This window comes from Coregonus clupeaformis, chromosome 7 (assembly GCF_020615455.1).
Source record: "Coregonus clupeaformis isolate EN_2021a chromosome 7, ASM2061545v1, whole genome shotgun sequence".
NCBI classification, from domain to species: Eukaryota; Metazoa; Chordata; class Actinopteri; order Salmoniformes; family Salmonidae; genus Coregonus; species Coregonus clupeaformis.
Window position 1 is genome coordinate 32,965,393 of NC_059198.1, and position 15,352 is coordinate 32,980,744.

Here is a 15,352-nt window from a genome sequence, read left to right on the forward strand (position 1 = left end):
TGATAGGAGATAACAACTGAGGATGGATCAACAACATTGTAGTTACTCCACAATACTAACCTAAGTGTCAAGAAGAAGGAAGCCTGTACAGAATAAAACATATTCCAAAACATGCATCCTGTTTGCAATAAGGCGTTTTAAGTAATACTGCAAAAAATTTGGCGAAGAAATGACATTTTACCGACACAAAAAGATCCCGCCATGTCAAATGAACAAATTATCTGTCGCCGTTTAGCACATTTTACTGAAACTTCCTGTTTACATCACAGCTGTCGTGATTCTTTTTTTTATACAGTATGATTTTACTCGCATAAAAACTGGATGGATACATGGTTACTGGGAGACAAATTCACCTTTCAGCAGGAAAATAACCTAAAACACAAGGCCAAATATACAGTAGAGTTGCTTACCAAGATGACGTTGAATGTTCCTGTGGCGTAGTTACAGTTTAGACTTAAATCGGCTTGAAAATGGCTGTCTAGCAATGATCAACAACCAACCTGACAGAGTTTGAAGAATTGAAATGGCTGGTTGTCACATGAAAACTGACAAAGATTGAACATCCGTTTTATCTTGGTCATTGCAGCAATTGAATTTTAAATGTATTTTCCTGAATAGAATGTACTGAATCAGAGTGGAATGGGTGCAACATTGATACCTGGGGTGTATTCACTAGGAACCAAATGGAGGCAAACAGAACGAAACAGGGAGGGACCTAGCAGAATATTTCCAATAGAAACTCTTGTTTTTGTTGCGAAAATATGTATGTTCGGAGTAAACGGTTTCTGTTGCAGAATGTTTTGCTAAGGTGCTATACGTTTTGCTATGGCGTACAACTAATGAAGACGCCACAGTACAATGCTTTGAACCGAGGTGTGTGGTGTGTCTCTTTCCCTTAGTACCTGGAGTCAGTGCGTCCGTTGCTGAGCAGTCCAGGGTTCGAGCGGATGACTGTGTTGGCGGCTCAGTTTGAGAACAGTCTGGGGAACAGGCTGCAGCGCTATCTCAAGCTCAAAGCTCTGTGGGCTACCAACTATGTGAGTTGACTCACTGCTGCACACACACACTGTTTGTTTGTTCACAAACACACACACACACACACAGAGTTCGCTCATTCACTTAGGCTCATAGTTGTTGTAGTATAATGATTTCACTTCTAATCTCTCGCTCTCCCTCTCGCTCTCCCTCTCTCTCTCTGTCTGTCAGGTGAGTGACTGGTGGGAGGAGTACATCTACCTGAGAGGACGAGGCCCCATCATGGTCAACAGCAACTACTATGGCATGGTACTGCTCTTCCCACGATACACTATAGATATACACTGGGTATACAAAACATTAAGAACTCTTTCATTTTACATGTTAGATTTTTAAAACATTTTAGTCATTTAGCAGACGCTCTTATCCAGAGCGACTTACAGTTAGTGAGTGCATACATTTGTCATACTGGCCCCCCGTGGGAATCGAACCCACAACCCTGCCATCGCAAGCACCATGCTCTACCAACTGAGCTACAGGAGGCCATGACATTGTCTGACCAGGTGAATCCAGGTGAAAGCTGTGATCCCTTATTGACGTCACTTGTTAAATCCACTTCAATCAGTGTAGATGAAGGGCAGGAGACAGGTTAAAGAAGGATTTTTAAGCCTTGAGACAAATGAGACGTGTATGTGTGCCATTGAGGGTGAATGGGCACGACAAAAAATGGAAAGTGCCTTTGAACAAGGTATGGTAGTAGGTGCCAGGCACACCGGTTTGTGTCAAGAACTGCAACACTGCTGGGTTTTTCACGCTCAGCAGTTTCCCGTGTGTATCAAGTATGGTCCACCACCCAAAGGACATCCATCTAACTTGACACAACTGTGGGAAGCGTTGGAGTCAACATGGTGTTCCTAATGTTTGGTATACTCTGTGTACACTTTAAATATACTGTTATACTGTCTATGTGATACACTCTCCTCTCTTCCGCAACATATACCACCCTCCTTCATGCCTTCAGTTCTCAGACCTTCACTCCTACCTTTCTCCTTCCAACCCTCCCAAAACCCTAGAGTGCCCTCTCCCTCCCCTGTCCCCTCTCCATTGGCTTATTGTGACATTCCAGAGACAGGGCTGGGGCAGGAATTCCTCTACTACCGGAAATGCTGGGAATGTTGCCCCCGGAAACCTGCTCTAGTGCCACATGTCCTTACCGGTCTCTCTACCTCTCTGTCTCTCCCTCTGTCTGTCTCTCACTCTCTTTCTATTTCCTTTTTCTCTCTCTCACCTCCATCTCTGACCCCTCCCCTCTCCTTCACTAGGACTTTCTGTATGTGACTCCCACGCCCATCCAGGCAGCGAGGGCCGGCAACACCATCACTGCTCTGCTGCTCTACCGACGCAAGGTCAACACTGAGCAGCTCAAACCTGTGAGTACTGCTACTAGTACTAGTACACATATACACTGCACTACACAACCACCAGTACAGAGCTGTACCCTTTTCTCACTACTAATCCGAGCCAAGCTGTACTGAGCTGACCTGGTTATGCATGCTATTATTCAATGAGAATTTATCAAGTTAACGATCCAAGGAACCCATTGGAATAGTAGTGAGATTCCCCTAACTGTCTGTATTGGACTGCTGTTGCTGCAGACATAGTTTATATGAATAGAACTGACGTCACTATGGGAAATGATAGTCATTCATAAAGGGTTTGTCCAAAATGGCACTCTTTTCTCTATATAGTCCGCTACTTTTGACCAGAGCCTTATGGGCCCTGTAGCGGCCTATAGTAGTAGTGCACCTTACAGGGAATATGGTGCCATTTGGGACGCATGCTGTTACTGTATGAATCACATTCATATTGTGCATCCGTCTTGGGTGAGTCAGTGGGGTAAAGGCCACAGATAATATAGGTCAGTGAAGAGGTTTATGTAAAAGAGAGCTCCTCATTCCAGGTGTGGTTCCTTCCAGCCTGTGGCTGGTCAAACCAGATTCTGTCTTACTGTCATTTACAGCATTTTGTCAGTTTGTAGATGTGGGTGGGTGTTGTCAAAGAGGAAGAGAGAGGCCCAACTCGGTGCAAAATCTGTCTCCCTCCAGCAGGTGGCGATTTTTCATTGTTTCACCCACAAAGCAAGAAGTTTTTGTATGGAGGTCAACGAGTGTTGAATTGGTCAAATAAAAAATGTATGGCATATTTGCTACATGAGGTTTATTTGATCTAATAAAAGTTTCGTAATGCTTAAGTTGTTACGAGTGTACTGATATAAGTAGGAAATGTGACATCCTGGCAACTTTGAGAAAAAACACTTTATATCAGACTTGTCTCAATGGCTATGCATATTCATGGCATGAGGCTAGTAGCATAACATCTCTCTTCATTGAATACAGGTGGTTGACATCAACAACCCACATCGAATATTCAAAAAAGGATTACAATAATGAGATGTATCCACCAATCTAAAGAAAGGATAGGCGGGAGCTAGAAGCCCGGCGTGCCGCTTTGTGGAAAATGACTCACCCAAGACGGATGCCCAATATGAATGTGATTCATACATTGTTAGGGCGGAGAGACATGTATCTTGTCAGTATATCCATCATCTTTCGTGTCATGAATACTACAGTATCTTACCAAACTGGAGCACTGAGTTATGAATTAGATAATAATAAAAACAAATATATATTAATAATAGATTATTATTATGATAATAATAATAATAGAGAAAACATCTCAAGAGTTCATCCTGCAAAATGCCAAATAAATAAATGAATAATAGCCAGCCAACTTTGTTAAACACTGTTTTCTTCTAATTCTTCATTGTCCTCCTTTCCTCAATTCCTACTTCATGAAGGATATTGAAGATGAACATGGGTTGTTTTGGTGTATCTACTCATATTAGCTGGCTATTTCATCGAAGCAGCTGTGTGAAAGTGTTGTTTGAAGGATCTTTAACCGAGTTCTATAGAATTTTTCTGCTGATGTGGTCTTTTTTTTACGGAACTCTGCCACTGACTGTCGTCAATGACCTCTGCCACTGACCTCTCTCTTTCTCTCTCTCTCTCTCATTCTTAAATTCATATTGTCATGGATGAAATTAATGGCATTTGAGGTTAAACAATGTGAAGATAATATAACTACCAAACAGTTTTTCTCTCACTCTCTCAGAGTCGTGTTCCAGGTACAGTCATCCCTCTGTGTGCAGCTCAGTGTGAGAGGATGTTCAACACTACTCGCACTCCAGGAGAGGAGACTGGTAATACACCCACACACACACACTCACAAAAGAGACTGAGTGGCAAGAAAGTCAGTTTTGGAATCTTTATTTGATAGCATTGACCATCAAGGAAATGAGACAACAGTATGAGTAGTGTTCTACATCAGCCACTAACCAACTCACGCGCTCGCTCGGTCTATCTCTTTCTCTTGACGCGTGTCTCCTCTCCAGACGTGCTGCAACACTGGCAGGACAGTGAATTTGTGGCAGTCTACCACCGGGGGCGCTACTTCAGGCTGTGGGTCTACAAGGCGGGGCGTCTCCTCTCCCCTAGAGAGATAGAGTACCAGATCCAGAGGATCCTAGATGACCCCTCACCCCCCGGACCTGGAGAGGACAGGCTGGGAGCACTGACTGCTGGAGACAGGTGTCTAGTGGTGGGGGGAAGAGGGGTGTGCGTGAGCGCCTGTACACATAGGTGTATGTACCCACTGCAACTACAGTTCTCTGCATTTTCATTACCAGGATATCCCCCTAAATATGACAGTGTAGTGTTTTGCATGATCTGATGTATGGCTACTAGATGGCCCTACAAAGCTCATGTTCATTATGCCTGAGACGGCTATAGATGTGCAGACTTTGGCTTGAGAGATCAGACAATGATAGCACTGCAGGATAACAGACATGGGTTCAAATATGATTTGAAATCTTTCAAATACTTTGACCATTCATGGTGTGCCAGGTGGACAGGGTTTTCGTTTTCGGGACCATTGTATTGGTCCATTGAGCCAAGCACGCTCAAACAAGCACAACTAAAGTATTTGAAATGATTTCGAATAGTATTTGAACCCAGGTCTGCAGGATACCACAGACAAGTAGAGCTTCCATCAATCACCTCAAAGTCTAAGTGGTCTGACTACAACTTGGACAAAATGGTGGAAAGGAAGCGTGTAGAGAGGAGTAAACAGAGAGATGGAGAAGTCACGAAGAGGAAGAGAAGACGAGAAGGGTCTAAAAATTAAGCAAAAGGGAAGTAGAGAATGGAGAGATGGAAAAGAGAAATGCAGAGTATGTTGGTTGAGAATGCATGGAGGGAAGGGAACTGAACTGTGGGACAGGGGATCGAGTGAGGCTAAAGGTGAGATGAAGTGAAAGAGGAGAGGAGGAACAGCGGTTAAAGAAATAGAAACCTCCCTTTTTCAGGACCCGGTCGTTTAGAGATAATTCATAAAAATCAAAATAACTTCACAGATCTTCATTGTAAAGGGTTTAAACACTCTTTCCCATGCTTGTTCAATGAACCATAAACAATTAATGAACATGCACCTGTGCAACGGTTGTTAAGACACTAACAGCTTACAGATGGTAGGCAATTAAGGTCACAGTTATGAAAACTTAGGACACTAAAGAGGCCTTTCTACTGACTCTGAAAAACACAAAAAGAAAGATGCCCAGGGTCCCTGCTCATCTGCGTGAACGTGCCTTAGGCATGCTGCAAGGAGGCTTGAGGACTGCAGATGTGGCCAGGGCAATAAATTGCAATGTCCGTACTGTGAGACGCCTAAGACAGCGCTACAGGGAGACAGGACGCACAGCTGATCGTCCTCGCAGTGGCAGACCACGTGTAACAACACCTGCACAGGATCGGTACATCCGAACATCACACCTGCGGGAGTTACACCAGGAATGCACAATCCCTCCATCAGTGCTCAGACTGTCCGCAATAGGCTGAGAGAGGCTGGACTGAGGGCTTGTGCGCCTGTTGTAAGGCAGGTCCTCACCAGACATCACCGGCGACAACGTCGCCTATGGGCACAAACCCACCGTTGCTGGACCAGACAGGACTGGCAAAAAGTGCTGTTCACTGACGAGTCGCGGTTTTGTCTCACGAAGGAGGATGAGCGTTACACCGAGGCCTGTACTCTGGAGCAAGATCGATTTGGAGGTGGAGGGTCCGTCATGGTCTGTGGCGGTGTCACAGCATCATCAGACTGAGCTTGTTGTCATTGCAGGCAATCTCAACGCTGTGCGTTACAGGGAAGACATCCTCCTCCCTCATGTGGTACCCTTCCTGCAGGCACATCCTGACATGACCCTCCAGCATGACAATGCCACCAGCCATACTGCTCGTTCTGTGCGTGATTTCCTGCAAGACAGCAATGTCAGTGTTCTGCCATGGCCAGCGACGAGCCCGGATCTCAATCCCATTGAGCACGTCTGGGACCTGTTGGATCGGAGGGTGAGGGCTAGGGTCATGAGTAAGACTCTCTCTCACTCACACTCAAACACGACACACACGCACACGCAGACACATAAAACGACTCTGTTCATATCACAATTAGTAAATACTCACATTATTTCCTGGGGACGTGGGTGTGGTAGCAGCAGCACACCCTTGTTCTCGCCATTGTATCTTTGTGTCTCTAGTCAATCCTCATCTCGTCATGATGACTGCTAATAGGGTTCAGCTGTTGAGCAAGAAACATTTCCAACCACACGGTTGAATTAGTCTGGTCATGGGGTGTTTTGTCCTGGCATGTCCCATGGGATCACTTTCACACTACTGTCACACTAAGTATTCTTAAGTTTCATTATCGCTATACATACTGTTCTGCATATTCCCATATGTTCAGTAAAATGGCAGATTCTTGTCAGATTTGGTTGCTGTTGATATTGATGTCTTTCTGTAAGTAAGAAGTACAGTACACTGTGTTGAGGCTACCTTTTTAAATAAAGTTTGGTGTGATTTGGATGCGTTTTGTCCCAGGGTGCCTTGGTGTACTGTAAGAAAGCAGTACTTCAGCTCAGGGGTGAACAAGCGCTCGCTGGACTGCATCGAGAGGGCCGCCTTCTTTGTCACCCTGGACGATGAGGAGCAAGGCATGATGGGAGAAGACCCAGTGGGAAACCTGGACCGCTACGCTAAGTCCCTCCTCCATGGAAAATGTTACGACAGGTGTGTGACTGTGTGGTGCAGGCGTATTAAAATAAGCTTTTATTTTGTAGAAATGTATAATCGTGGTGGAGCTTCTACCTTATTGCTAACACCTTACAGTTCTGTGAACATTGACAGGATAGGGCCAACGGGAAGGGCTAGGGAGTGAATTAGAACCAGTTAATAGAGAGTGTCCAACTCTGCCTTTCCCAGTTTCCACGCAACGAGAGAACATTCAATCCATCTCACTCTTCTACAGGAGGGTCTGGTACTAGGGTTGCGTACCAAATGGCATCCTATTCCTTATATACTGTAGTGCACTACTTTTGACCAGGGCCTCTGCCTAGGCCCATAGCGCTCTGGTCAAAAGTAGTGCACCATATAGGGTGCCATTTGGGATGTGGCCTAGGCCCACAGGGCAAAGCTGTTAGTGAAGGACATCTGCTCTTCAGCTCTATCATAGTCTACCGGTATCTAAATAAATAAAAATAAATATGCCATTTAGCAGACGCTTTTATCCAAAGCGACTTACAGTCATGCGTGCATACATTTTTGTGTATGGGTGGTCCCGTGGATCGAACCCACTACCTTGGCGTTACAAGCGCCGTGCTCTACCAGTTGAGTTGAATTGTAAACAGATGGAGTCTTCATCTGGTCCATTTGATCCTCTCTTCCTTTCACACGTGCTGTACTGTAGGCTTACACACACATTAGCACGCACACACACACACACACACACACACACACACAAACATGGTATGACAACCTGATTGAATTAGCAGCAAATGTCCAAGAGCACCAGCTGCTTAAGTGAAGTAATTGACGGATATATACCATCCAGGGACATGGTTCTGGTTGTTTAGAATTATCGACACCAGGCCCAAATTCCTCTTGTACACCCTCTTCTCCCCCTCCAAATCAAGTGCTTCACATCTGTGTCTAAGTTCCAGTGGTTTCCTGTCTGTATGGCACTCATACAAAACAAAATATAATACAGTATTGAACTCTCAATTAGATTGATGAGTAAATATTAGTCTGTTTTGGCTGGAGCAGGACAGTGGTGGGTGGTCAGGGGATATATATTTCTGCTTTGATAGTGTGTGGTCAACTCTCAACTAAAAGCACTAAGCTAATTGATCTAGCTCTCTCTCTCCTCTCTCCTGACCCCCCCACCCCCTCTCTCTCTCTCTCAGGTGGTTTGATAAGTCCTTCTCGGTGGTGGTGTACAAGAATGGGAAGAATGGGCTGAATGCAGAGCACTCCTGGGCCGACGCCCCGACAGTGGCACACCTGTGGGAGGTGTGTGTGTGTGTGAATGTATATCTGTCAAACACAGGCATAATCAAATGGCACTTTATTAGGACCTTTTCTTCTGATCTTTTTAGCTACAGAACATAGAAATGTGCCGTTTTCACATTGTGTAGACACTAGTATGGTGCTGGAGATAACGAGGTTAAAACAGCCCAAATGACCTGTCCTCAATGGAGATAAAGCACTTGGTTTAATTTAGAATAATCTGATCTTGCAGATTTTAGTGTGTGTGTGAGGTAGACTACATATGGCCAGATATGTGGCTAAAAGTACATGTGCTTAAATAGAGGTTGGCCAAGATCAGGATGTTCCAGTTATTATCCAAATGGGATATTCTCAAGCTTTGCTTCATCAGATAGCGGCCAGAAGTGATAAATATATTCGTTTTTGACATACATTTTCTGTGTGTTCTGAACTCTTTGTTTATGTTGAAGCCACTGAACTTTGAGTCTGATTTTAAGTGTCTGTGTGTCTCTGCGTGTCTGTGTGTCTCTGCGTGTCTTTGTGTGTGTGTGTGTCTACATGTTGTCTGCATGTGTGTGTGTGTGTGTGTGTAACAGCTGCTCTCTGTCTGTCCTCAGTTCACCCTGGCCACAGATGCCTTCCAACTGGGTTACACAGAGGACGGCCACTGCAAGGGAGAAGTGGAGCGCTCCTTACCGCCCCCTCAGAGACTCCGCTGGGACATCCCTGTGGAGGTGAGAGTGCTGTGTGTGTGTGCATCGTTCCCTAACACACCCTCAGACCAGGGTTTCCGTTAGGAAAATGTGGCGCCGGACAACGTGACGGGGAAGATTCAAATGTACCGTCCATTTGAGAAATTTACCGGCATAACCCATTAGGGCGTCCACCCACGGTGCTCAGAATGACAGAAATCACATTTAGATTATGGTAATGCATCTTAACAGAACATGTAACTCATGTAATGAAGCAGCCGATAAAACGTTGTTTTCAAACATTTGCCAAAATGCAATTAGCGGGAATACACCATTCTAAACAGCGCATCTGAAAGCTGTTCCATATGTGACAGAGATGAAAATCTCTGTTAGAAATTTAGAAAGAGGGGTACTCTAAAGATGCAACAGCTAGGATGTGCTGCTAATGTGACTAGGATTGTGCCTTTGGCTTCTGGACAACAAAATAACATTGATATGAAAACCAATAGAACAGGAGAGTAATGGCATAGCGGTGGGTCCAATAGGGAAGAAAATGGACATACATTTGCCAAAATGATATAATTACTCCTGTCTATATAGAAATAATTAAAATCATTCAAAATACTTCACCAGAAAGCATGACTTGGCCACAGAGGAATCGAGGATCATTTGCTTCTTTTTTTAAAAATAGCTCATAGGCCTATGCCTATTTGGGAAGCCCTCAATTTGGGCAGTGTGCGTGGCAATAGGCCTAGCTGATTATTGTGTGTGAAGATAATGTGTCTTGAGTATCATTAAAACATTTTGAGACAAGAAGAAGGGAGGGGTGTGTGGTGACGATCTAGGCGAGTCTCCCACCAGTTCTTACGCATTCATTGTTTGAATAGTTTGCCCTTTTAATTTTTTACAAATCAATTCCCCATTACATATGTAATCCCTGTAATTTGTTTACATTCATTTCTCTTAATGCATGCATCAATTAGTCATTTACCGTTCTAATTCTCGGAGTGGGAACATTGTTTGCGGAGTTCACAACCTGCTACACTTGTGAGAAACAAGTTTTGGTTTATTTAATCATTTCGGAGATTTGTAAATTCTTTCATTGTCTTTTGTTTGGAATGCTCCATGAGTATGTGTCTGGTTTCTCTGTCCTGATAATGTTGAGGGAGGGCGTGTGCAGTACCTGGCCTGCTGCATGGAAATGTAGGAAAGTGTTTTGTTAACGTCATTGCGAATGATACTATATTAAAACTATAGTTCCTCACAGTAAGCTATTTGAAAAATCTTCCAATCTCCCCCTCGATAATCACCAATCCTCGGTGTGAAAGAGAAATGGAAGTTATAGGCCTACTGCTGTATTGGCTATGAGTTCCATGCGCTCGTTTCTTTAGCCGCCAATGGATCACGGTGTATCAATGTGTCCATATGGCAGAGGCTAGCGATCTTTCATTAGTCTACTTTTTAGATTTTTGTCATGTTTTTAAGAAACAAAAACATTAATTAAATGAAGTTGTTCCACGAAAATCTGCATATGAAAATTATAACTGGCACTCAGAATGGTAAAAATGGTAGGATAAATTGTAAGCTTACCCAAACTTTAAACTCACGCGCCGCCTATTAAATTGCATCCACATTTTCATGGTTGGATTTAGCCTATAGGCTAATTTGAAGCAAGGTAAGAGATCCCTCATAATATGAAATAAAACATTCAGGTTTCAAACAATGAAGTATTTTTTTCAAAATGCATACTGCCTCTAGCTCACATTGTAAAGTGGTGGGTGACGTGCTGATAGCCTGTTGCCTGTACTTGAATGGTGAATGGGAGGCGTGCTTCAGTTACCAGTTGAGAAATAAAAATAGTCACTTTTTTGTTATCGTGCACCAGCTGAGGAGGTGCAGGAGAAATCTCACTCAAAATAGGCTCTGTATGCTGACTAACGAAAATACACAGGCCAATTTAATTCCACTAAATTAGGCAAATTAACCTATAGACCAATAACCTTTACCGGTCAAATGTATTTCCATCGACTGCTTTATTCCATCAATTCATAAAAAGCATACATTTGCATTTAGATTTTCTTTCTCCACGTCATTTTGGCCGGCAACAGCTTTATTGATCGACTTTTCATTTTTTTTTATCGGCCAAAACCCGACAATTGCCAGCTAACAGAAACCCTACCGCAGACATCATTTGGGAGGGGAGCGTGTCCGTGTCTAGTGTCACTTGAAACACCCTGACAACATTGTCCAGCTCCCTCTCTCCTCTTCCTTTAGGGCTTGGATCAGTTCCTCTCTCTGTTTCATTCCAAGACTTCATGTCCATTGAAAGTTCTGAACCACAATTAATACATGTTGAGGAACCAATTCAGTGGCTTGAGTTGAATCTTTTAGTCAAAGTATGATGCAAAGTGTTAGCATGACCTCCGTGAGCCACAATTGGGTGAAAGTAGGGCTGTTGCGGTGACTGTATTACCGCCACACCGGCAGTCATGACCGCAGTAAAATTCTACGTGACCGTTGAGTCACGGTAATCTCCTCTTATGCACTCTGGACACGCATTGGTAGTACCCAACTCGCTATTGATCATCAGGTCACTAATGGCCTGGTATTCAGGACTCTTGTCCCTTTAACCACTCTGACGTCAATTAAAATGCAATCCAAAATCACATCAAACACATCATCAAAACAGTATGTGCTTTTAAAACTCCCCTCACTGTGATTGATCAATTTGAAGAAAGAAGTTCAACAACTGGTTGAAACTGAGTGGAAAACATGGTCGTTGTGGATGTTGTTTCAAAGCCTAACACAACAAAATGGACAATGCTTTCTAAGGTGATGATTGCATGACAATAACCGGCTGACAAAATGTCATGACCACCACAGCCCTAGATGAAAGGCCTTCTCTTTTTGTCTTTCATCTGTTTATTTTCTTTCATCTGAGAGAAGTGGCATCTCTCTCTCTCTCTCTCGCTCTCTTGCTCTCTCTCTCTTTCTCTCTCTCTTTTTCTCTTTCTCTCTCTTTCTCTCTGTCTCTGTCTGTCTGTCTGTTTGTTTGTTGCGGTTGGAGTTTTCCATTTCCTCCTCTCAGTTTCTACCGACCCACAACATTCAGATAGTCAGGGAAATCCCCCCCGCTCTACCTCTACTTCCTCTACCTTCCACCTATATCTCCACCTTCTCTACCTACTTCTACCCCAGCAGTGCAGTGCTCTCCTACCCTGGCCTCTACTGTGTTAACTGGCTGTCTGTGGGAACGCTGGGGTGTTTCATTCCTGGAAATTACCTCAATGTTCAGCAATGACTGGCTGGCTGGTTGACTGACTGGTTGACAGTTACAGAGCTCAGAATTTAGCATACATAATATACAGCCTGGTCGCCTAGTGACCGGGTAGTTTTGGGGGACTTTGCCCCTGTTAATTATTAGATGCTCCAACATACTTGCAGCATTCCTATGCTTATTAGAATAGTGTTTACCTTGAGGCTTGACTCAAACGGAAACACAACTAACTGCCACTGCCCCCTCTCGACCATTCCTGTTCTCTCTCTCTCTCTCTCTCTCTCTCTCTCTCTCTCTCTCTCTCTCTCTCTCTCTCTCTCTCTCTCTCTCTCTCTCTCTCTCTCTCTCCCTCCATGCCATCTCCAGTTGTCTCAACTCTCAATCTATCTGCTTCATTTTTTTACATTTTAGTCATTTAGCAGACGCTCTTATCCAGAGCGACTTAGTTTTCTTTTTATACTGGCCCCCCGTGGGAATCGAACCCACAACCCTGACGTTGCAAGCGCAATGCTCTACCAACTGAGATACACGGGGCTTCATGAGGGCTTCTGTTTCTCAAATTCCCCTTATTAGTAACCCTCATTATCTTATTCCTTCCTCTTACCCCTTCCTCCACTCCCTACAGTATGCTTTCATCTTCTCCCCTTCATTTCCCCATCTCCTTCTCTCTCTCTTGTTGTTGGAAGCGGCCTCTGTCTCTGAACTGAAAATAGAAATCACATGTGGTAAACTCTGGTCTACTCTGCCCTGGCTGGTTGGATCAAACTCTTAAGTACTTGTGTGTCATGCCACTGCACAGAAAACTACTCTCGATAGTAATGTCTGCGATGTTACAGACTGAAGCATTGGCTTTACTGAATGTTGTTGTCCATGCTCAAGTCTACTCTCCACTTTGATTGAGTTTCATTGCTCTGCAAGAGTAGCTTCTGGTTTTCAACCCAAGGAAAGAATAGAGGGGTATCCTACAAATCAGGTTTGAGGAGTTAGTGAGGTAACTTTAATCAACTCCCAGTTCAACTCTGGATAACCAGTCATACGAATGTGGCTCACCTTTTAGCCAGGTACATTTCAATGACAACTAATTCTTCAGAACTAACCTGCGCCGGGGTCGGCAAAATAAGCACACCAAAGACTGCATTAACTTCAAAAAGCCATTCAAGGTTATCTATGTCCTTTAACAGCAGTGATAAGTTACCGTCAGTGACAGTCTCTCTTGACCACTAACTAACCATGGCCATCATTAAAACTATCATAATGTAACTATTACTGTATGCAAAGTGGAAGGACGTGTGGTTCTTCTCAAACTCACAGAGGGGTTTCCATTATCACACAGACACACACACACACACGCACACGCTTATGTAACAGGTTTAGGCCAGGGTGTCGTGGGTGGTTTTCCATCCTTAAATTAATTAATTTTAAAAAACAGTTGACAAGTGAGTGTTTGTCTAGAACACCAAACCTGGTTCTTAGCCTGACCCAACCCCTGGGAACCAAACTTCCATGGGAAGATCTGTGCCAGCTGACCTGCCACATCTAATTAGTGATTAGCCCAACACTTTTCCAATAGCTCCGGCCATCGGTTAAACCGCCAATAAAAGACTCATTTTCAGCCAGCTACTTTTTCCACGTCATAAATGAACTAGGCTATTTTTCATTTAAAAGTTTCAAATCGCTAGTCAGAAAAGTCAGTTGAGCCTTCTCCAACTAGAATGAACGATATGCATCTTGTAGAGATCTATTGATACAGATGCCGTATCTTAATTTGAGCCAGTTTCACACAGCATGAAAATAATCCTGCAGCATCAGGAAATGTGAATTGTTATGTGGATTATAATTAACAGACATTTTTTGTAGGGGTTGATATATTTTTCTTAAGGGCAAATCATGTCTTACATTTTAAAGTGGAAATTACACACTTTAGAAGCCTTTTTAAACCTTGAATACACTACAAGTTTGCATTTCCTTCTGTGCAGGAACGTTCCTGCAACAACAGGGTAGTCAAATTAAGATACAGCATCTGTAGGACAGGCGCCTATCAGTCACAAAGCGAGCGATGACGGGGAAACACTGCTGGTTTGAGAGTTTGCTGTCGGTCCCGCCTCCCAGTACATGTGTGATTTTGTGTGCGCTGTGGTTGGTTGCAGTCACATTTCTTTACACTGAGGAGAGAGCATGATGCTCCTTCATAGTCTCTGTGAGTGAATTTGCACGTCCTATGTAATGTAAGTGGTAATGATGAGTCGAAATCCACTTAACAATAATTAGGCTTTCTGGCGCATAGGCTATTTACTGTGCTTTAATTGACGACCGAACAGCAAGTGTTGACTGACTAGTTTATAAAAGGTGTCGAACTGACTGAATAAAGTCGTCTTCTATATCTCTTTGCCATTTAATAAATCATACAACGTAGTTATACACTGATTGTACAAAACATTAGGAACACCTGCTCTTTCCATGACCTAGACTGACCAGGTGAGACAAAAGATTTGTGCCTTTGAACAGGGTATGGTAGTAGGTGCCAGGCGCACCGGTTTGTGTCAAGAACTGCATCGCTGCTGGGTTTTTCACGCTCAACTGTTTCCCGTGTGTATCAAGAATGGTCCACCAACCAAAGGACATCCAGCGACCTTGACACAAAGGTGGGAAGCATTGGAGTCAACATGGGCCAGCATCCCTGTCGAATGCTTTCGACACCTTGTAGAGTCCATGCCCCGACGAATTGAGGCTGTTCTGAGGGCAAAAGGGGGTAAAACTAAATATTAGGAAGGTGTTCCTAATGTTTTGTACACTCAGTGTATGTCTATGGAATCGCATCGGTACAAGTAAACCAAAGATCTTGTTTCTATTTTCCTAGGATATGAAGACCATGTCGGTCGGGACTTGACAGTATAGCCTACCGAATCGCATCGGTGAGAGAGCCCTTCATTTGGCTCCCTAATTTGCATACTGTTTTTTTTTTTTGGGGCGATTATCTA

General features: G+C 43.7%; 1 protein-coding gene across 2 annotated transcripts in view; it reads left to right on the forward strand.

Moving 5' to 3' along the window:
- Window positions 1–15,352, forward strand: part of LOC121569769 (carnitine O-palmitoyltransferase 1, liver isoform-like) — a 42,978-nt gene that overhangs the window by 12,696 nt on the left and 14,930 nt on the right. For both annotated transcript variants that reach the window (XM_045221313.1, XM_045221314.1), the window contains exons 6-13: window positions 900–1,037; window positions 1,207–1,284; window positions 2,298–2,405; window positions 4,147–4,234; window positions 4,427–4,622; window positions 6,963–7,151; window positions 8,324–8,429; window positions 9,023–9,139. In XM_045221313.1, the coding sequence (XP_045077248.1) occupies window positions 900–1,037; window positions 1,207–1,284; window positions 2,298–2,405; window positions 4,147–4,234; window positions 4,427–4,622; window positions 6,963–7,151; window positions 8,324–8,429; window positions 9,023–9,139 (1,020 nt within the window). The remainder of the gene's footprint in view (window positions 1–899; window positions 1,038–1,206; window positions 1,285–2,297; window positions 2,406–4,146; window positions 4,235–4,426; window positions 4,623–6,962; window positions 7,152–8,323; window positions 8,430–9,022; window positions 9,140–15,352) is intronic.